The following is a 23,666-nucleotide window of genomic DNA, read 5'->3' as shown; positions in this document are numbered from 1 at the left end:
ATGTTTAGTTGGAACTGAGTTGTTCTTTAACTTGATGCCATTGAACAGCATGAAGCTTGTAAAAGCTAATTAATTAACTTCTGAAGTGTAGTCCCATTTGTAATGATTGAGAACTAATGGTGTTCTCAAGCTCTGCAAAATTGTTTGTGGGTGTGCAAGAAAAACAGCTGGAGGATAAAGAGGAAGGCAAAACTTTACCAATTCAGTTCAGTTGTTTTCTTAAAACTAGGGAGTTCCTCATCTCCCTAAGGATGTCTTTTGTAATGTTCTGATTTTAAAATTCGTGCTTAGTTTCAGCTAATTATAACTACTTTATTTTTATTTAATTGATTTCAATTCAAATGTAACAAATGTCATATAGCTGGTGAATTCTTTTCTTTCCCCCCCCCATCCCCCACCTCCGAAAAGATTGACGATTTCCTTGTATTGTGGGCCAGATCTTTGCTTTCAACTCCAGTTTGAACAAATACGAGTTTGTAGCTTCTTGGCAGTCATGTGGAGTTCATTATTTGAAATACCACTCGATTGAGCCAACTGAAAGAGTAGCCGGTGTGCATTTTTACCAGCAACTTCAAATATTCCAGATGTAATATTCAATTTCTCATTCTGTTTCCATCCTTTAGATTCATATAAATTTGCTGCTTATGGAAGCTCGTATGCAGGCAGAACTCCTCTATGCTCTGACAGCCCTTACACGACATCTAACATGAAGGTCCTGCCCCTTCATAACCATTAATTGCCAGTAGAAGAAACAGCCAGCTCATTTGAACCAAAGGAAGCTAGTGACCCTCAAGTCCCATTGTGCCGTACATCATGAGAAAAGTGTTGTGTCACGGTGCATTGTGGCTAGTCTTCAACTCAGTGCACAGAAAAGCAATGGAAGCGTGAAGAACCAATGTGCGTACTATGTATTTGATCGCCCGTGTGTGTTTTGGCAGCAAAATAATTTCTATTACACTGAGTTGCTTGCATCATTAAAAACTGTTCTTTTTAAAATCTAGATGCTATAGGTAACTGGCAGTGAAGTACATTTTTGTATATATAAATAGGTTCTGACAGATTTTGTATCTGGAGCAATTTTGTAGTTGAAAGTTGTTGGTGCTGCTATTCCTGCCAATGGATTGCTGCAATCACCAGTTGTCTAAGCTGAGCTAAGGTCATCAAACTGTATACTGCAGCCATCTGAGCCCTATACTGTGACAAACTGCAGTGATGACTTTATTTGCTGGAATTTTGCTGCAACTGTATAAATTTCAGATGTGTTTCTGGAACTTGCATTTCTTCTGTGAAACAGTAATGTGTTTTATTTTCATATTTTGTTTCAGAAATTGGTGACGTAGTGACGAATACAGTTCAGTTTTACCCAGATTGTTGTCTCTCTGAAAGAACACTATTCTTCTGAGTTTCTCTGTCATCTGGGCAAAACATACACACTGCAATGTGTTCTGTATGTAGTTTGTAATGCGGGATATGACTGCTGTAGCTATTACTACCTACAAAAAAAAAGTTTTGTTATTTTTGGCAGTGATGGCGGTAGTAACCATGTCTGGGTGACTGGACAGCAGTGTTTAGATTGTAGCAACAAACTCTCAATTCTTAATGTGATATTTTAACAGCTTACATAACGAGGCTGCAATTGTTTTGTGTTTACTGAAGACCAATACCTGATTTAGAGTTTCAGCATGAAGTCTTTTGTATTTTCTTCAGGCTTTCATCATTTCAATTGTAAAACTAAATATAGTAAATGTTTGAAAATGTAATTATTGACATTGGATTAAAACTGAATTTGTTGGAATATGTCTGCTTCTTTAATACAAAGATACTGTCAATGTTAATATTTAATGGAACCCCATTGACCAAATTATCAGTTAAAATTATGGATTGTGTAAGATTCGGAATCAATATTTTTTGAAGGAATTTAGGAACTGAAAGGTTGATTGTAGAGATGGTTTAAAAAACACTAGCAGTAAAGTAAGAGGAATAAACCATTTGGTGTATCAAACCTCTTACACCATTTATCAAGAACATGACTGGTCTTTTAACTCAGCTCCATTTTCCTGCACTATCCATGAACTCAGTGACTGAGCCTCCATTGTCTGTATGAAGAATAGCTTATCATCTCATTCCCAAATGAGGATACTATCATCCACTCGTGGAGAGTGTTATTTGATATGTACTTTGGTAGTTGGTAGAAAGGAAGCTAGTGTGTTGCTGCAGAATTCCCAGCCTCTACTTGTTTTTGGGACTACAGTGTTTTTGTGGCATTTTCAATCAAGTCTAATCACTATGCTTTTGGTGAATAATTTGGCAATGATAATGGCACATTGAATGGAGGTAGGTGTTCATTGCCTGACACTTCACTGTCACTTCCCATTTACCATTATCAAATGTTACCAGAGCCCGATGCAAGAGCTGCGTCAGTGGAAATATCACCCTTTCGGTGGTAAGACATTTCTCGGTAAAAATGATTACATTTATGAAGAGATAATGTAAGGTACCTCTGGTAAAATCATAAATGAATACAAAGGGTGGATTTTTCTGATTAGAATAGCATCTATTTTAGAAATTTACAACCTTCTGATATATATTTTTTTTTAAAGCCAGTTGGCAGAACCTTCAATGTAGTGAACGCTTCAATTTGCAAGCTGCTTCCTACAGCTCCACTTCTTTTAGAACAATTTTATATTGCTAAAATTTGTTTAATATGCCTGTAGTGTGAAATTACAGATTTTAGCACCAATGTTGAAAGAGGTGGAGGAGGAATATTTCTCTGAAAACCTTTTGTTTGCAGAAGGTGAAAGCTGTGGCCATTCAATTCTGATGGCCTTTCGTTTCTGCCTGCTCTGAATTCTGTTGGGCAGCCTGACGCAAGTGGTTTGAAAGCTGCCTCTTTCTATTCATGTAACTTGCCTGAGGGCCACTCGTTCTTCAATTCTGCATTGAAAACTGGTGGGTGTTCCTGGGGTTAGTTAGTCCAAGGCCAAATGCAGAAACGGATGGCCTACTAAATGGTATAATTCTGGTAATTACTGGTGTTAAGACACCAGTATTTATATTTCCAATTAGTTTGCAACTGTTAATTGGACATGATTGGTTGGAAACTTCCCTTTTCATATGTTAAAAAAAAATTGAGAGACTGGAGATAGACAACTTAACTTGAGTAGGATATTTTAGGTACCCTCCCTTATCATTTATGTAATATGTTGGCTGATTAATTCCTAAATTAAATCTCAAAAGAATCTCATAATTACTATGAACTTTTAAACAGGCTGTTCAAATTGTAATAGCTCTGATTTCTTTTTCCAGATCACCTTGTAGTAAGGAAGGAGGCCAATATGCTCATCATATCACCTAAAATGCATTTTCTGTTAATCAGATTTCCTAGTTTGTGAACCAGGTTACAGCTCTTCAACTGGTCATCCTGATGTATTGGGGGGGGGGGGGTAGAAGAGTTTCAACCCCCAAATATGCTTTCAACTATTGAGCTCCAGCTACCCCACCATTTATTGTGTGAGAACATTAATAAAGATAAGACCTTTATTAATAAGGGACCTTTATTAAGGAGAGTTGGGTTAGTAAATTTGCTGACGACACAAAGATTGAGGGTGTTGTGGATAATGTGGAGGGCTGTCAGAGGTTACAGCAGGACATTGATAGGATGCAGAACTGAGAAGTGACAGATGGAGTTCAACCCAGATAAGTGTGAGGTGGTTCATTTTGGTAGGTCAAATATGAAGGCAGAATATAGCATTAATGGCAAGACTCTTGGCAGTGTGGAGGATCAGAGGGATCTTGGGGTCCGAGTCCATAGGACACTCAAAGCTGCTACACGGGTTGACTCTGTGGTTAAGGAGGCATACGATGCATTGGCCTTCATCAATCGTGGGATTGAGTTTAAGAGCTGAGAGGTAATGTTGAAGCTATATAGGACCCTGGTCAGACCCCACTTGGAGTACTGTGCTCAATTCTGGTCGCCTCGCTACAGGAAGGACGTGGAAACCACAGAAAGGGTGCAGTGGAGATTTACAAGGATGTTGCCTGGATTGGGAAGCATGTCTTATGAGTATAGGTTGAGTGAACTCGGCCTTTAATCCTTGGAGCAACAGGGGATGAGAGGTGACCTGATAGAGGTGTACAAAATAATGAGAGGCATTGATTGTGTGGATAGTCGGAGGCTCCTTCCCAGGGCTGAAATGGCTAGTACAAGGGGGGATAGTTTTAAGGTGCTTGGAAGTAGGTACAGAGGAGATGTCAAGGGTAAGTTTTTTTTAACACAGAGAGTGGTGAGTGTGTGGAATGGATTGCCGGTGGCTGGGGTCTTTTAAGAGACTCTTGGATGGCTACATGAAATAGAAAATTGGAGGGCTATGGGTAAGCCTAGGTAGTTCTAAGGTAAGGACATGTTCGTCACAGCTTTGTGGGCCGAAGGGCCTGTAATGTGCTGTAGGTTTTCTATGTTCTACCACAAGTAATAGGAGCAAGAATGGACCATTAGATCCCGTGAGCCTGTTCCAACATTCAACGGGAACATGGTGATGTTCTACTGCAATGTGATTTTCCTGCACTACTTATCCTTTAACTTCTCTAATGTTCAGATATCAATCAATTTGAGTTCTAAAGCAATGTCAGAACATTCACAGTCCTCCATGGCAGAGGGTTCCAAAAACTACTATACAATGAAGAAATTTCTCAAGCCTTGATTTCTTGGTGTCTCTATATCAATATTATGTTTATTATCATTGATGTATAGAACAGTACTGGGCCTTTGGCCCATGATGCTCTGCTGACCTTTTTAACATACTCTAACTCTTCCTTTCTATATAAACCTCCATTTCTGTCATCCATGTGCTGATTTTAAAAGTTCTTAAATTCCCCTAATGTATTTGTTCTGCCTCTACCAGCACTCACCATTTACTATATTAAAAAGATTACTTCTGGCATATCCTCCTCTACTTTGCTCCAATCACCTTAAAATTATGCCCCACTAATTAGACCAGGAAACACATGGAAAACATCTCTGGCTACTCACAAGATGGTGTGTTTGACGGCTCTGGGCCTATACTCACTAGAATTCAGGAGAACGGGGGGTGGGGGGGGTGGAATATCATAGAAACCTATTGAATGTTGAAAGGTGTCAATAGAGTAGATTGGAGAAGATGTTTCCTATGGTGGTTAGTCTAAGACCAAAGGACAGAGTCTCAGAATAGAGTGGTGTTATTTAGAATGGAAATGAGGAATTTCTTTAGATGGAGATTGGTGAATCTGTGGAATTTGTTGCAGCAGGCAGCCGTGGAGGCTGAGACACTAAGGCAGAGGTTGATAGATTCTTGATTAGTCAGCATGAAGGGATATGTGATGAAGGCAGGAGATTGGGGCTGAAGGAATTTCATCAGCCATGCTGAAATGGCAGAGCAGACTTGATGGGCCAAATGGCCTAATTCTGCTCCTATATCTAAATTGTCGTATACATATCTATCAAATTTCAAAGTAACTTATTATCAAAGTACACATCTCACCATTTACTGCCCTGAGAGTCATTGAGAACCAAAATAATAAATAAATAATATAACGTGTTTGAAAGTACGTGAGAGTGAGTCTATAGGTTATAGCATCAGTTCAATGTTGGGGTGACTGAAGTTATGCATTCTGGTTAAGGGAAAATAACCGTTGCTGAATCTGGTGATGCAGGACTTATGGCTCCTATACCTCCTTCCTGATGGCAGCAGCAAGAAGAGAGCATAGCTTGGATGGTAGAGGTCCTTAATGAATGCATCTTTCCTGTGGACACTCCTCCATGTAGAAGTGCTCACTGGTGGGGAGAGCATTACCTGTGACGGACTGGGCTGTATTCATTACTTCTTGTAGGCTTTTCTGTTCAAGGACATTGGTATTTCCATACCAGGCTGTGATGCAACCAGTCAGTAAACATTTCCACTGTCCATTTATAAGTTTGTCAAAGTTTTAGATGATTTGCTGCATCTTTGCAAACTTCCAAGAAAGTAGAGGCGCTGCTACGCCTTTTTTGTAATGGCACTTAAATGCTGAATGCAGGATAGATCCTCCAACATGATAATGCTAAGGAATTTAAAGTTACTGACCCTTTCCACACTGATCCCCCCTGAATTTACCTCTCATCCTCTTCCTCTCCAAAGAGTTCAATTTGTCACTCAAGCTTCCCTCGTACTGTATGCTCTCTTATCCAAACAGCATTCTGGTAAATCTCTGCACCATCTCCTCTGCTTCTAAATCCTTCCTATAATGAGGCAACCAGAACTGAACACAATATTCTAAGTGTGCTCTAGCCAGTGTTTTATGGAGATGCAACATTATCTCATGGCTCTTGAACTCAATTCCCCAACTAATGTTGGCCAACAATAATACGCCTTCTTAACCACCCTATCAACTTGCATGCCTACTTTGAGGAATCTATTTATATGGACCCCAACATCCCTCTGTTCTAACACTCTGTTAAGAATCCTACCAATAACCCTGCATTCTGCCTTCAAATTCGATCTTCTAAAGCGAATTATTTCACACTTTTCTGGAGTAAACTCTATCTGCCATTTCTCAGCCCATCTCTGCATCCTGTCAATGTCCTGTTGCTGTGAACTTCGTTATTTTGCAGCAGCAGTACAGTGCAATACATAAAAATTACTGTAAAATGCAAGTGTATAGAGAAATAAATAATGCAAAAAAAGAACAAAATGGTGAAGTAGTGTTCATAAAAGGTTCAGAAATCTGATGGCAGAGGGGAAGAAGCTGTTCCTAAAATATTGAGTGTGTCTTCAAGTTCTTGTACCTCCTCATTGTTGGAGTAGAGGGCTTGACCAGGGATGGTGAGGGTCCTTCATGATGGATGCTGCCTTCCTCAGGCATCACTTTTAAAGATGTCTGGATGGGGAGGCTGGTGCCCATGATGAAACTGGCTGAGATTACAATTCTCTGCAGCTTCTTTCCAATCTTGTACAGTAGCCCCTCCATTACCAGGTGGTGATGCAACCAGTCAGAATGCTCTCCACAGTACATCTGTAGAAGGTTGCCAGAGTCTATGGTGGCACACCAAATCTCCTTAAACTCCTAACAGTATAGAGCTGCTGGTACACTTTCATCATGTGCATTAACATGTTGCGCTCAGGATGGATCTACAGAGATGTTGTCATCCAAGAACTTGAAGCTGTTCACCCTTTCTATTGCTGATCTCTTGATGAGAACTGCTGTGTGTTCTCCCGATTTCCCCTTCCTGAACACCACAATCAATTCCTTGGTCTTACTGATGTTAAACCACCACCAACCCCTCCCCACCATCTTAGATACTGAGGACGGGGAACATCTCAAGTCATAAAAATCATACCTGTTTCGATGAGACAGTCAAGGCATGGAAATAGGCCTTTCTGACTATCAAGCACCTGGTTTTACATTAATCCTACCCTACCTAGTTCTAAATTCTAGTGAATAAGGGCTTAGCACACTTATTTTCTCCAATATGACTGACTTGTTACCCGATAACCCATGTGGTGAATTTTTACTGTACTCCCACTACAGCAAGTATAATTTTTTTCAGTAAGGAGACCAAAATTACACATTTGCACTTGTAATAAAACATTTTATTCTTGTATTCAAATCCTCTAGCAATAAATGTCAGCATTCTATTTGCCTTTCTGACTGCCTGCTGGGTTTCAGTGACACATGTATGCCATCAATAATTCCTAGTTTCTCCATTTAAAAACTACACAGAATTTCTGTTTTGCTTTATGCTTCTTCTGTCCAGCGAGAGAGAGAGAGGATGAGAGCAGAGGTATGGGAAATCGATAAAGTCTACAACAGTAGAGAAGCCATGGTTCATTGTTGAAGAAGATACGACAGAAATGGAAAACTGCAAAAATTTTCTTACTAATTACATATTCTATCTGGTCATCCAACTCCTTCACACTTCAATCTCAAAAATAAAACAATACTCCATCGTTCTATTGTTTCTATCAAAGTGGGCAAAAGCTCACATTTTCCGTTACATTATTTGGCACGGTGGTACAGCTAGATTTACCTACCTCATAGCCTCAGTGACTGCATGCTGTCTGTGTGGAGTTCACACTTGCTCCCGGTAATTCTCGAGTCCTCCAGCTCCCTCCAGCATTTCAGCAACAGTAGAGGAGAAGCGCCCTACAATCCAAAGTGCCACCCATCTGGTGAGTTTATTGGCCATTGGCAATTGTCCCTAGTGTGTAGCTGAGTGGCAGAATCCAGGGTAAATTGATGTAAATGTAGGGAGAATAGAATGATTAAGGATTAGTGTAAATGGGTGTTTGATGGTTGGTACAGATTTGGTGGGCCAAGGGCATGTTTCTATGCAGTACAATTCTACATTCTGTCTGCCATGTCATTAGCTAGTTATTGATTGATTTGAGATACAGCGTGGAATAGGCCCTTTCAGCCTTTTGAGCCACGCTGCCAGCAATCCCTCAATCACAGGGCAATTTACAATGACCAATTAACCTACCAACGGGTATGTCTTTGGACTGCGGGAGGAAACCGGAGCACCTGAAGGAAACCCACGCGGTCATGGGGAGAACGTGCAAACTACCTTACAGGCAGCAGCAGGAACTGAACTGGGATCACCTGTACTATAAAGCACTGTGCTAACCATTACACTACCATGCCACCTGAGACTGTCCATATTCTTCCAAAGCCCCCCTGCATCCTCACAATCCAAAGTGCCACCCAACTTCGTATCATAAGCAAACTTAAATATATCATATATGACCCCTCATCCAAGTCTCTGCTCTTGAATCTGAACAACTAAGTCCCGGTGCCAATCTCAACAGCATCAATCTTAGGCTCCCAAACCAAAAATGACTCATTTATTCTTACTCTCTGTTTTATGTCTATTAACTATTCTCCAGTATTTTACCCCCAATTCCACAAGTTCTAATTTTGTTTAGTACCTCCGTGTGTGGCCCCTAATTGAAGAACTTCTGAAGGTCTAAATGCACCACAGTATTCCCCATTTCCATTCTGTTAGTTACGACCTATGAAAACTCAACATATTACTTAAATGTGAGTCCCTTTTCAAAAGACCCTGTTGACTGCCAAATCTACTACTATTTCCACAGTACTCTACTACCTTTACCTTAATAATAGAATCTATTTCTACTAGTGAAGTTAAGCTAACTGATTAAAAGTTCCATTTCCTCTCTCCTTTTCTTACACAGCAGGACTATATTTACTACTTTCCAATCATTAGGAACCAAGTTTGACACCATGGAAATTTTGATAATGATAAATAAAATGGGTTTTCAGGACAATTGGACGGTTTAATGGTCAACATAGCTGATGTACATATTCTAATTTGTTTAATTAACAGAGTTTAAATCCCTCTACTATTGTAATACAATGCAAAGAGTTGTGCAAAAATCCTTTGATTCTATATCTTTCTACTTGAAGACTTACTGTATTTACTGCTCTAAGAAGTCATTATAAGGACATAAATATTCAACTTTTATTCTGTTATCTGCAAAACAAACAAAGTCAAAATCTTAAACACATTAGAGTACCACAAAAGATTTTGTTTGAGCTCAAAGTGAGAATTATTTATAATGTACAAAAATATAGTTTTCCGACCTGTACCTTATCTTACACTGTACATTAACATAAGGTAAACCATAATGCAAAGGTCAAATGCCAGCCTCTAGAAAGCAGTTTGTTAATTATGAAATATTGCATCAATTAAACAATACTAATTTTAGAGATCTCAAATGATAGATTTTCAAGATTTTGTGATTGTTGTTGTCCATGAGTAAATTAAACTACCAAGCAAAGTGCAAATGAAGCACTTCTATTTAGATCCAACAGGGATATGATGGCTGATGATGTCAAAATTCAGCAATGAAGGTCCATTGTGACAAATAAAATAAGCATTGTTTTTCACCACAATATATATTTGGAAGAAATCATTGGAAGAGGATCAATTTTGTAGAGGAGAGTATGGTAAAGCTTCTAAGGGACTGTGATGACGCTGAATCCTGTGTAGTAGCTGCTGGGCCACAGGAACAAACTCAGATTCCCAGCAAACTTTGTGATGTTCTATAAGTTGTTCATCTGAAACACTCACGTTTACATCCAAGGCAATTTCTTCATCTAGGAAATGCAAGAAAGAAGATATATACTCTTAGAAAAGGTTGGTAGTTATTTACAGAGAATTTAAAATCTAAATCAAAATTAATATTATATCAGACAATCGACTGGGGAGACAATTATGTCGACAATTAACAAATGGAGAAGGAAAGATGCCAAAGGCTCCACTTTCCATGTTAGCAACATGTCTAACAGTAACAAAGGAATTCTTCAAAGTTTTTTCCTAACTCCAAGGTTTCATGATTTGCAAGTAATCAAGTACCAATTTGAAAAAAATTAAGCTAAAATGGTAATTTAGTGGGAACCTTAAAAATGTCTTAACAGATTTCTAATTTCAAGATGAGCTTTTTTTCATTTTTATGAGATCTATCTTTATTGAAATTGTTTTCATTCTTTATTGTGCTTAAACATTATTGTCCTATAAGAATAATACAAACTGCAATTAATTTCAGCAAAGCAACAATCCATATCAGCCTTTCTCAACCTTTTTGCCCTGCAGGAGACCTTGAAATAATTTTCAAGTCTCAGGGAAACCCCTGCATAAAAATTCTTATATCTACAGCTCATGATATATTAGCATGATCTGTAAGTTGTAGATATAATAATCCAAAAGTAATTGTAACTCTTTTGAGTAGAGAATGAATTTTAGACAAACTTTCTTGAGAAAAAAGATTGTTAAGCTTAGCTTACCTTTCTTGAAATTAATCTCTTTCTTCTCCTTTCATAAATTTTAAAAACTCATAAGTCAAATAATAAATTTCTGTTAAATAACTGGCTTAAGCCAAAATGGGATTTAATTTTGCTCAGTAGATAAAATTTAAATAAAGATTGTAAATTGATTTTAATTCATGCTACTTACAAAATGAATAGTAAAGTTACTAAAAACCATAACCCAAAGTAATATGAATGAAAATATAGCCTAAGACATAAATTTATATGAGACTTTGAAAAAACATGTTCTTACTAATTGACATGATCAGGCTCAAATATAGGCCTTGCATGTGAAACCTGTGCTTGTTTTTTTGCTGCACACTCTTATTTTGGGTCGAACTTGAGATAAGCATACACAGATTTCTCCTTCAACTGAAATGAGATGATCTCCATCCTTGCTCTTGATGCTTGATAAACAAGAAAAAGCTTGCTCACACATGTAAGAAGTTGAAAACTGCAGCAAAATGTTCATTGTTTTCCTATGAATGGCAGGATACTCTTCTTTCAATGAAATCTAGAACTTTTTCAGGGACAGGTCAGTAAATCTCATCTTGACTGCATGATCAGACTGCATCTTCCTCTTCTCTCAAACTCAAGTTCTCAGGCTGAACAGAAGATTCAGAGAAAGGGTCCCTCACCCAGTCATACACTTGTATTGAACAAGAGGAAAAATACTGTTCAATTCTGTTCTACAGTTCTTCCAGGTGGTTTTCAATAAGATTCGAGACTTTCTGATCCTTCCTCACTCTTAAGCCCAAGCAGCAGTGGGTACATTTCAAGATTTCCTTTTGCAATAGATTCAGTTTCCTTTTAAATCCAAGAATTTTGTCAAAACATTTTCTCCAGAGCCTTGCAGAGACTTGTTCAACTGGTTCACATGATGAAAAATGTCTGCTAAATGTAGCAGGAGGTGGGTGTGCTCTTTGTCCAGGTTTTTAGAGTTTTTTTAAACATTCTCAAGTGAACTGGTCTTTGTTTAATAAAGTTAACCATTTTTGTAGAATCATCCAGAACCTTTTTCATTTCATCTCCAAGAGTTTTTGACATCAGCACCTCTCTGTGAAGAAAGCACTGTGTTGTGATAACGTCAGGATTTTCTTTTTTAACAAGAGAAATTAAACCTCTCATGGACCCAACCATTGACGGGGCACCATCAGTACAGATGCCAACACAGTTCCTCCAAGACAGACCTTTTGTTCCAAATATGAAGACATAACATTAAATATATCTTGGCATTTGCTTGTGTCTGGCAGCTCTTTGCGACAGAAAAAAAATTCTTGAATCTCACTATCATTTCCAAATCTTACAAATGCTACAACATGACATTTATTGATGAAATCTGATGACTCATCAACCTGGATAGAGAAGCTGCTGTTCCTCAGTTCATCACACAAACCCTATTTAGCACCATGTAACATGCCATCAATACGTCAACTTAGCACACTGAGAGTGGCCACTTTCTCGCTTGAACAAAAACAATGGGAGAACGCCTTCTGGAGTTACTATATGGGGATGTCTGTGCTCTTCTCACACACACAGAGGACGTGCTACGGGCTGCAGTCAGTTTACCAAGGCTGCAAGGGCTTTCAGGTTAACGGTCAGTCTGAAGAAAACAATGATCCTCCATCAGAAGCCCCCTCGTGGTGGTTACAACCCATCTCAGATCACCCTTCACCATGGTTGAGCAGTTCACCTACCTGGGCAGCGTCATCTCCAACGACGTAAGGGACATTGACAATCGGCTCACCAGAGCTAGCAGTGCCTTCGGGTGCCTCCAGAAACGTGTGTGGAAGTGCAACCAGCTGCATCCATCCACAAAAATCCAGGTGTACAGGGTTGCCGTCGTCACAACACTACTATACAAATGGTGATAATAAACCTGATTCTGATTCTGAAGACAATGTCTTGTACCGCAAACAAACTGGGTTGCTCAAGCACTTTCATCGGCCCTGCCTCTGCTCCATCATGGGTATCAGCTGGCAGGATCCAGTCTCCAGCAATGAGGTCCTGAAGAAGGCTCAACTTCCAAGCATTGAAGCCACCTTCCTGCTCAGGCAGCTCTGCTGGCTGGGCTACGTATCTCGCTTGGACAACTCCAGGTTACTGAAAGCAGTACTCTACGGAGAAATCTCTCAGGGCAAGAGAGATCGTGGTGCCCCGCGCAAGAGGTACAAAGACCAACTTAAGCAGCAGCACTCTCAGGCAAATATCGAGGTCAATGAGTGGCAGCAGCTGGCTTGTGACAGAGACTGCTGGAGAAAGCTGATCCATGGCACAGCCAGGAATTCTGAGGAATCCAGAAGAGCAACTGCTGAGGAGAAGAGGAGATGTAGGAAGGATCCCAGCTGTTCCCATGTCCCTACTGTTTCAGAGTACACAGATCCCGAATTGGCCTCTACAGGCACCAAAGATCATGCCGTCACTCCTGAGAACTCTTCTTCCCTCCTGATTTTCGCAAGCGAAGAACCGGCTATCGTCATCATTGAGCGTGAAATCTTTTCAATTTCTCATACCGCATCTTACCCACTATAATGTTACATGCTGGCATTATTAGGTTCTCACCAACTGTGTGAGTATTCCTTTTCTGGGTAATAAATTCTGCTACTAAATAGCTTAATTCCTGTACCATTTTACTGACTTTGATTTTATTAACAAAAGATTTATTCTGTTTGTTTTGAGATTCCATTTAAAATAACCAGCACTTTTATATGCCATATGGCTGCAGTTAAATGTCTTTTCAATTTTGTTGGAGCCATTACTATATTTGTAAGTTGTTTGCTGGCGAGTAGGCACAATGGAATAGGACAACGTGGATCAACCGGTCCATGTAAAATCCATTGATAAGTAGCTTTCATTATAAATACTGACTTTTTTGTGTCCGTTATTGCACTAGTGCAGTGAAATGACTTAGAAGATTGTAATTCAAAAATCATCATATTGGACCATCAGATATGTCTGTAAAACACAGGAGTTAATAAAATATAAAAATGGGTGAGTTCATTCAATGTTCAGAAACTGCACTTGACGCTCCTCATCATCCTACCATCCTTTTTATGCAATACAGTGCTCACCAACTACCAGCCTTTGAGCAATACAGCCCTCACCAATTATCAACATTTCATGTCAAACACTGAGAATGGATTCAACCAGATAAACATGGTGCTACTGCACACTGCCATAGCGGGCTGAGAGAGCTCTATGGAGACTGTTAACGGGGCTGTCGGTCACTACCCACCACTGTGCGAACCAGCATTGCACATTGTGCGAACTTCAAAAGATGATGTGTTTTTTTTTCATGAACTCTCGCGGAACCCCAGTGAAGAAATCCTGATCTAAATAGTTAAAATGTAACCAAAAGTAACTACTGTTTCATAATTTACACACCAGAATTTACTTTGATTTCTTATGTATGTATAGTTTTTAGCATATGGCCATTACAGACATATTGGTAGTGTTTCTTTTAAACTTAGAAGACATTTAGCCATAACGTTTCACTGACAGTAAGTCTCACAAATGCTCATTCTGCAGGAAAATTAGTACCTCCTGTTTAAATTTCAGGGAAAACTGGAACTAGTACCTAGAATAACAACAGCATTCATCCAAAAATAACATTAATTTTGGTAATGCAAATATATTAGTCTTACTCAAATAAATGATTATACACAAAATTCACTTGCAGTCTTTTACAAAGGCCCAATATAGTTTTTCACTTCTGAATTCAGTTTTATTAACTGCCACAACCCTACTTACCAAAATGAACCATCTCACATTTGTTCTATTAAATTTTAGACAACCTGGAAGCGATTTGTCTGTTATGATTCAGTGCACTTCTCCACATCGTTACATTTTCCACTTTTGCATAATCTGCATATAGTGTCCCGTTTTTGAGCTCCAACCATGTATGTGAATGTATAAAAACACCCATTTCTGTGAAAAATCGCTTTATACTTTCTGGTATCCAGGAAAATTTCTTGAATCTTTCGTCACCTTTAAATCCATTCCTACACCACACTCCAATTCTACATACCATTACTTTGTCATGAAAGTCCAATGTGGTGGGTCATGTTAAGGTGAGCAAATTCAGGAATCATTATATTGATTAGAAGGGAACGCTTCAGGACCCTGAGGCACTAGCACTGCACACCTGTTTAAGGTAAATGGTTTCATCTCAGCTGGACCACAGCCAGCATCCTTGAGCTGTTTGCTGGTTGGGTTAGGATATATTTGAGCTAAATTCGTAGGGAGATTAGTAAAAGTATGTTGCAGGAAAAAAATCAAAGTTCAAAGTAAATTGATTATCAAAGTACATATAAGTCAACTTATACAACCCTGAGATTTACAGTAAATATAAAGAAACACAACTAAACTAAATTAATGAAAACGGCACACAAAAATGAACAGTCAACCAATGCGCAAAAGACAACAAATTGTGCAAATACAAAGAAGAAAAAAACAAAATAGTAATACTGTAGTAAATAAATAGAGATCACATGAGTTGTAGAGTTCTTCAAAGTGAGTCAATAGGTTGTGGAATCAGTTCAATGTTGGGGTGAGTGAAGTTATCCACTCTGGTTCAGGAGCCTGATGGGAGGTAATAACTGTTCTTGAAGCTGGTGGTGTGGAACCTAAAGCTCTTGCTCCTCATTTCTTATGGCAGCAGCAAAAAGAAAGCATAGCCTGGATGGTGGGGTTCCTTGAAGATGGACGCTGCTTTCCTGTGACAGTGCTCCATGTAGATGTGCTGAAAGGTGGGGAGGGCTTTACCTGTGATGGACTGAGCCATATCTACTACTCTTTGTAGGCATTTCTGTTCATAGGTATTGGTATTTCCATACCAGACCATGATGCAACCAGTCGGAATACTCTCCACTGTGTGTCAGTAGAGGTTTGTCATATTTTTAGATGATATGCCAAATCTTTGCAAACTTCAAAGAAAGTAGAGCTGGTGCTATATCTTCTTTGTAATGGCGGGAGGAGAAGATGGCGGCGCGACGCAGCTCGCAGCGGCCACTCCGGTGGTGATGTCTGTTATCTGTCAAGTAGGGTGCCATGCACAATCTTGATTTGATGGAGACGGACATGAGAGCACGGAGGAACACCGGTGAAACTTCTGAAATGCCTGCTTTGCTGCTGCTGCTACTGTGTGGTCCAGAATCTCCGGAGGAGAAGGCCCTGAGTCCTCAGCTTTCCTTGTTGCTCGGCAGCTGGGGCGGGGTCAAGGTGCTTGGCAGAGGATGGTGCTCGGAGGGGCTGGTCGGAGGCTCGAACTTTTCAGACGGACTCAGCGTCCACTGCGGTCGGGTGCTTCCAATGGTGCTGCATCGGCAAGTTAGCAGCACTTGGAGGTTCATGGCAGGGAGAGTTTCTCCCTTCTGCTGCCTGCATGAGATGATGAGTCTATCGGGACTTTGAGACTTTTTTTTAACCGTGCCCATGGTCTGCTCTTTATCAAATTATGGTAGTGCTTTGCACTGTTGTAACTATATGTTATAATTATGTGGTTTTGTCAATTTTAGTCTTGGTTTGTCCTGTGTTTTCTTGTGATATCATTCTGGAGGAACATTGTATCATTTCTTAATGCATGCATTTCTAAATGACAATAAACGAGGACTGAGTGTCCTCATAATCTAATCTAATCTAATGGCACTTGCATGCTGGTTGCAGGACACATCCTCTGGAATGATAAGGGTGAGGCATTTAAAGTTACTGACCCTGTCTACCTCTGATCCCTTGATGTGGACTAGCTCATGGTCCTTTTTATGGTTTCATGAAAGGGTATATCAGAAATGGAAACTCCTCTTAAATCAATTTATAATGAGCCTGCTGAGACTACTTAGGCTAGTTCTAGTTAGATCTGTCAGTGTTCACTACTGGCTTCTTGGGAAGAAGTGGAAGAATACCCACAACATCTAGACAGTCAGGCATCACACACACAATGCTGGAGGAACTCAGCAGGCCAGGCAGCATCTATGGAAAAGAGTAAATAGTTGATGTTTTGGGCCAAGACCCTTCATCAGGACTGGAAAAAAGGATGAGAAGTCAGAGTTAGAAAGTGGGGGAAGTACAAGGTAGTCCATGATAGGGGAAACCAGGAGAGGGGGAGGGTGAAATAAAGAGCTGGAAGTGGATTGGGGAAAGAGATAAAGGTTTGGAGAAGAGGGAATCTGATGGGAGAGGACAGAAGACCATGGAAGAAAGGGAAGACGGAGGAGGGTGACAGGCAGGTAAGGAGATAAGGTGAGAGAGGGAAACTGGAATGAGGGAATGGGATGAGTGAAGGGGGAAACAATTACTGGAAGTTTGAGAAATCGATGTTCACGCCATCAGGTTGGAGGCTATCCGTACGGAATATAGGGTGTTACTCCTCCAAACGGAGCGTGGCCTCATCGTGGAGGTAGAGGAGGCCATGGACTGACGTCAGAATGGAAGTGGAAAGTGGAATTGAAATGGGTGGCCATTGGAAGATCCTGCTTTTTCTGACTGACAGAGTGTAGGTGCTCGGCGAAGCAGTCTCCCCATCTACAGCGAGTCTCACTGGTATACCGGGTACTATACCAGGAGCACTAGTTCGTCAGGTTGGAGGGCAGTTTAAGGTATCAGCTTTGTGTACTTTTATAAATATCATACCGAGTATACGTAAGAAAGCAACAAGAGCCACAACAGGCAAAAATGTTTTTCAATTTGGTACATTTTTTAACTGTACATTTCATACCTAGATATGTGGAAAGGAGTTGCAATAGTTCTCCAGTCTCCTCTTCTCCAAAGCTCATCGCAGTATTGATTATTTTCTCACTATAGTTCCAAAATGTTTTGCAAACCAGACTAGCCAATTGCCAGTCATTAGGCCCAAAGTCTCTTAAGCAGTCAATTAACCTGTAGTCAAGAAAACACAATGTATTAAAACAAGGATGTTGTTGAATGGTTGACACCAATTGCCAGCTTGTTTATAAAATTTGATAATTTGCAGATTTAATCTTGACGTTAGGACTTAGCTCATAAGAAAAGCAGTAAATTAGTTTGCCACCACTGATTATTCATTTTACTGGGATGGAAAACTGAGATATTTCAACTTACTTCTTAATCCCTCCATCCTGTTTTAAAATGGGACGTTTGCTTGCATCAATTGTAAGATTTACAAGTACTCCACAAGCAGCAAAGCAGACATCTTGGTGCTTAGCATCCAGTAGTGTGATCATAAATTGATACACTGAAATGCAAAATAATTTTAGTAAAATATTTATATATTCTTGTAATAATTACTAATATCAAACAGGTAAGAATGTGCTTCCCAACCGTGTAAAACAATACTAAGTAAAAGCTTATTCTATCAGCAATTTAGCATTTCCAAAATACTTCACATTCATTGACCTACAATTTCAAAAAAGTCTTTTTCTGAGAATGTGCAGCAGATAATTTACATACTATGATATATCAAATCAGAAGCATTCTGACAATTTTGATGCTTCAAAGAAGTCTCCTTCATTTAAGCTAAGCAACATATCTTTCTGTTCTTTTCTCTCTCAAGTACTTATTCATCCCTTCAATACACTTATACTGTTTGCTTTAACAGCTCTGTATTGCAATGGCAAGTTCCACATTCTAGCCGATCTCTGGAGAGAACAGACGTTTTTAATCTTGTCATTTGTGACATGCAAAGAAATGCCTGATCCTCAAAGCAGAACCTCAAAGTATAGCTTTTCATTACACAGTCGTAGCAGAACCTCAAAGTATAGCTTTTCATTACACAGTCGTTGCACAGATCAAGGTGCTCAAGCACTGATGGGTCTTGAACTCACGACCTATCTCAGAACAAGAGTCCTAGCATCTGTCAAGTTGGCTTTTCAATTAAGTCTATTCTGTACCAGTTAAGTTATATGAATTGAAAACTTCTCTAATCTCAACTAATCTTCCATCTTTATCGGTGATGTTGCTCAATTGGTTACAATTCTGTATTAAAAAAGCTGAGTTGTTATTCCAACTGATTACATATTTATTGAGATGGCTCATTTTAAAAAAATGATCAAAAATGACTTGTAGCTACATTAATTTTACACTTTAAGTACCAAATGTCCAAGATGGTGAACAAGAATGGAATATACCTCCCCTTACTGTAAGGTGCAGAGTGAGTTAAGCTTGGGCATTTCTGACCCTTCTCTGGTGAGAGACTTAAATGAAGGTCATAATGAGACATAAATTGACAGGTGTACAAAGTTGGCTAATTTTCAAAGTTAAGAGGATAAAAATGAAGAATTAATAAATGAAGTTGTGGCTAACTTTAAGCATATTGTTATTGCATATTAACCCACTATTGCTTGGCATACTGTTGTGCTATCCATCATCTGGCATGCTTGATTCAGACTTTCAACAGTTATTCAAGGTTATTTAATGTAATTTCCAGTACACAAGTGTAAAAGAAAACAAAATAATTGTTTCTTTAAATCCAATGCAGTACAAAAAAACACAATAAGGTAATGGACATAATAATAAAAAAACATAATAAATATAAATACATACGACAGCTTATATGCATAGATTGACTATATGTCCATAAAGTGACGCTTGGCATACGAGTGTCTGCACATAAGGTGACTGACAGGAAGGTAGTTCTAGCACAGATGCTATGTAGCCTCCTCCCTGACGGGAGTGGGACAAACAATCCATGAGCAAGGTAGGTGAAATCCTTCCTGATGTTACCCCGCCCTTTTCTGAAACTTTTCTGCATGGCAGGTAGGCTGGTACCAGTTTTAACTATCCATTGAAGAGTCTTCCTGTGGAGATTTTGCTGAGCTTTCCTGATTGTGTAGGTTGTGTTCTGGGACCATGAGAGATTGTACACTCCCGGTGGTTTGAACTGCTTGCAGTTTCTACTGCTATACCATCGATATTAAGAGTGGTGTGAGTGGTGCTAGTTTTCCTGAAGTTGATACCCATCTCCTTTGTCTTGTTGACATTGTAGAAGAGGGTTTTCTTTGGCACCAGGCCTTGAGCTCTTCCACCTCCTTTCTGTAGCCTGTCAGTGATGAGCCCCACCATTGTCATATTATCCACAAGCATGACAATGTGATTCAGCATACAGGAGGGAGTTTAAAAACTTGACTGAGTGGTGTAACAACAACAGGCTCTCACTCAATGTCATTAAAACCAAGGAACTGATTGTAGACCTCAGGAGAGTGAAACTAGAAGTCCATACCCAGTAATCATTGGAGGATCAGAAGAGGGAGGGTCAGCAACTTTAAATTCCTGGGCGTCACTACCTCCGAGGACCAGTCCTAGACCCACCATATAAATATTTTTGTGAAGAACACATGATAACACCTCTACTTTGTTCAGAGTCTGCGGAGGTTTGACCATATAATTGACAACCTTGGCAAGCTTCTATCGATGTGTGATGGAAAGTGTGCTGGCTGGCTGCATTATGGCCTGGTATGGGAACACAAGTCTTTGAGTGGAAAATCCTGCAAAAAGTAGTGGATTCAGCCCAGTACATGACGGTAAAACCCTCCCAACCATTGAGCACATCTTCATGAAACATTGCCACAGAAAAGCAGTATCTGTCATCAAAGATCCTCACCACCTAATCCACGGGCTTTTCTTGCTGCTGCCATCAGATAGAAGGTACAAGTGCCTCATGACTCACATCACCATAAGATATATGAGCAGAAGTAGGCCATTTGGCCCGTCGAGTCTGCTCCACCATTTAATCATAGCTGATCCAATTCTTCCAGTCATCCCAACTCAAGAACCTATCTCTGCCTTAAATGCACCCAATGACTTGGCCTCCACAGCCACTTGTGGCAAAAAAATCCACAGATTTACCACCCTCTGACTAAAGTAATTTCTCCACATCTCTGTTCTAAACAGACGTCCTTCAATCCTGAAGTCGTGCCAGGTTCAAAAACGGTTATGAACCCTTAACCATCAGGCTCTTGAACAAAAGGGGACAGCTACACTCATTTAAGGACTCTGTTATATTGTTACTTCATGCTCATTATATATTGCTAGTTATTTATATCTGCATTTGCACAATTTGTTTACAGTTCCTGATGTTTACAGTTTCTGTTCTATAGATTTGCTAAGTATGCCCGCAGAAAAAAAATCTCAGGGTTGTATGTGGTGACATGGATTGTATGTACTCTGATAATAAATTTTACTTTGAACTTTCATTTGAACTTTGATTACTTGAGTGTTTGGCCGTGCAGTTATGTGTGAGGAGAGTACAGCAATGGGCTCAGCACATAGCTCTGGGTGCACCTGTGTTAGGAAATTTAATCTAGCACCCAAAGACATATCATCTGAAATACCATCTGAACTCGTTGGAACTCCATGAATATTTTATTATTCAAGTGCACAAACTCTCTACGGTACAAAAGCAGATGCCATTTAGTTGCACTCTGCAGAAGCTTGGCTTCTTCTGTCTCCAACCACCTCAACAAATCCCAATTTGTGTACAAAAATAAATAACTCTATCAAAGATATCGGGAAATACTTCTCTATGTTGTGTGAATCACAACGATTTTTATTTTACACAAAACATACAGAAGATCAAAAAATCAAAACAGCATGTACTGTGATTGAAACCTTTAAGGATTGCAAAGGAAATGCTGATTTTCTAACATCCCATGTAACATCCAGGTAATATCCTCCCAACCATTGAACACATCTTCCTTTTCTCTTGTTTGTCGTTAAAATTAAGCATCAGTTTTCAAATCAAATTTTAGTGAAAGTCAAAATCAATATTTGTGCAAACAAGGAAACTCAATCAATTAACATGAATCAGACTGAATATGACAGAAATAACCCATTCTTAACAATGGACATTTCACTTGCATTATGTCTCAGTAATCTGACTGTAATGTATTCTCTTATTACCATTTTTCTGTACAATGAAGTCACGAATCTCCTTAGACCGAGAGAGATTTCCAAACACCCGAGCACCTTCCAAAATTGCATCCATACTTTTACCCAACAGAAGCTTCATCATCACTAAAGGGAGATAAATTAAGATCTGGGTTATGGATAAAATGACACTGCAACACTGATCTATCAGAAATAAAAATGGAAAAAAGGCTGGAAATACTCAACAGTCAGGCAGTATCTGTAAAGTGAAAAAGATCACTGATATAAATGGTAACTCTGTTTCTCTCTTCATAGAGTCTGCCTGACCTGTTGGGTACTTAGAACATAGAACAGTACAGTACTGAAACAGGCCTTTCGGCCCACAATGTTGTACTGAACTAATTAAATTAGTAATCAAATGCCTAACTAAACTAATCTTTTCTGCCTACTCTGTCCATATCCCTCCATTCTGATATCTAATAGCCTCTCAAGTGCTACCATAATGCTGCAGACATGTGGACTTGATGATTCGTAGCGACAATCTATCATTTCCTGTTACTGGGCACACCACTACAAATGTTTATGGGACCTTCATAATATTCCTTTCCCTTAACCACTATGAATCTAAGCAAAATGCTTTCTAAATCCAGAGATTAGTGTGGTAAACTGGACAAAGGAGAGAATGAATATAACATACTGCTAACAGAACTATTTAGGCAACTGCTTTGAGCTTGAGTGAATCATTTGCTGAAGGCTAAAATGAAAACAGAGTGCATGACATAGATAACAAAAAGATCCCAAACTGAGTGATAAACCCTTGTGGATGGTTTCTGACTTGAATGCAACTGACACAGACAGTTGTTTATACTACAATACAAATTTTAATGAGTAGGTGAAGGATCAAATGGATTGGCCATAGTCAATGATACTAGCCATTAAGATTCAGTCAGCTCCTCTTAATTCAATTACATTTTGTTCTAAGAAACTGAACAAGCCATAATTTGAATTCAGCAATATTAGGTAAGCGGAAAAGTAAGAATATAAAGTTGAATCATCAGACGACTTAAATGAAGTGCCTTTTAATTCCGACAGACTACACAACAATATACATAGGAGGGCACTAGTGGGGAGCACAATAGTAATACACGTACATTCAGCTATGTGCAGCTGTCTGGCCCTGACAGCAGAGTTCTTCACTTGATAGTAAGACAGATTATTAATTGTTGCTGCAGCATTCATCATCAGTTCTTCACATTCATCAACCTCATTCGATTCTAGTTGAAACAAAAGAGAAAAATAAGCTTATCAATCGGGTTGGCAATCGAAAAATAGCTCCAATTTCTAACTCCAAAAGACATGAAATTTGGATGTCTTGAGTGCACATGATACAAAATTTTTACTTGTGTTACAAGGTGGAGAGTAACAGCTGCATAGTGACTCATTTATGGAGGTTAGAAAGCAATCTCAAATACTTAACACGTAGCTCCTGTCAGCAAGTCACAGATATAGCTGATCCAAGGATCATTTAACTGAATACAGGTTGACTACCTTTATCTGAAATGCTTGGGGCTGGAAGTGTTTCAGATTTCGGATATTGGAATATATAATGAAATAGCTTGGGGTTGCCATCATTTCTGACTGAATATATGTGCTACTGGTAAGCAGACTTTGCCTTACACTTGCTCATCACACACATGTACTTAACAGTAAAAGTTATTATATATCATTAATATAATGAAAATATAATGTGTGCAGGGTAACAAAAGCAGCACAGCACATCGGGAGAATACCTGAATCAGCTGTTGAACAACAACAAACAATGACAGGTTTTCAGTCTCCACCTACAATGCCATGTTTTGATTAAAAGCTACAGTACAACGTATTTGTATTTTACTTTTTTTTAGGTTTTATGTAAGGTATAAAAACAATCAGCAGTGTAGACTTGTTCTGGAGTTAGACTTTCATCAGTGACGATCTCAGTAAATTCATCA

General features: G+C 39.2%; 2 protein-coding genes across 7 annotated transcripts in view; one reads left to right on the top strand and one right to left on the bottom strand.

Annotated features, from left to right (window-relative positions):
* The window catches only part of sesn1 (sestrin 1), a 91,670-nt gene extending 89,875 nt beyond the window's left edge, over nucleotides 1–1,795 (top strand). For all 3 annotated transcript variants that reach the window (XM_072246175.1, XM_072246166.1, XM_072246184.1), the window contains exon 10: nucleotides 624–1,795. In XM_072246175.1, the coding sequence (XP_072102276.1) occupies nucleotides 624–710 (87 nt within the window). In that variant the 3' untranslated portion in view covers nucleotides 711–1,795. The remainder of the gene's footprint in view (nucleotides 1–623) is intronic.
* Nucleotides 1,796–7,594: 5,799 nt separating this feature from the next.
* armc2 (armadillo repeat containing 2) overlaps nucleotides 7,595–23,666 on the bottom strand; it is a 102,753-nt gene continuing 86,681 nt past the window's right edge. For all 4 annotated transcript variants that reach the window (XM_072246145.1, XM_072246146.1, XM_072246147.1 and 1 more), the window contains 5 exons: nucleotides 22,827–22,949; nucleotides 21,709–21,822; nucleotides 17,914–18,046; nucleotides 17,552–17,712; nucleotides 7,595–10,131 (listed from right to left, as the gene is read on the bottom strand). In XM_072246145.1, the coding sequence (XP_072102246.1) occupies nucleotides 9,959–10,131; nucleotides 17,552–17,712; nucleotides 17,914–18,046; nucleotides 21,709–21,822; nucleotides 22,827–22,949 (704 nt within the window). In that variant the 3' untranslated portion in view covers nucleotides 7,595–9,958. The remainder of the gene's footprint in view (nucleotides 10,132–17,551; nucleotides 17,713–17,913; nucleotides 18,047–21,708; nucleotides 21,823–22,826; nucleotides 22,950–23,666) is intronic.

This window comes from Mobula birostris, chromosome 2 (assembly GCF_030028105.1).
Source record: "Mobula birostris isolate sMobBir1 chromosome 2, sMobBir1.hap1, whole genome shotgun sequence".
In the NCBI taxonomy this organism is placed as follows: Eukaryota; Metazoa; Chordata; class Chondrichthyes; order Myliobatiformes; family Myliobatidae; genus Mobula; species Mobula birostris.
This window is presented reverse-complemented; position numbering and strand designations above follow the sequence as displayed.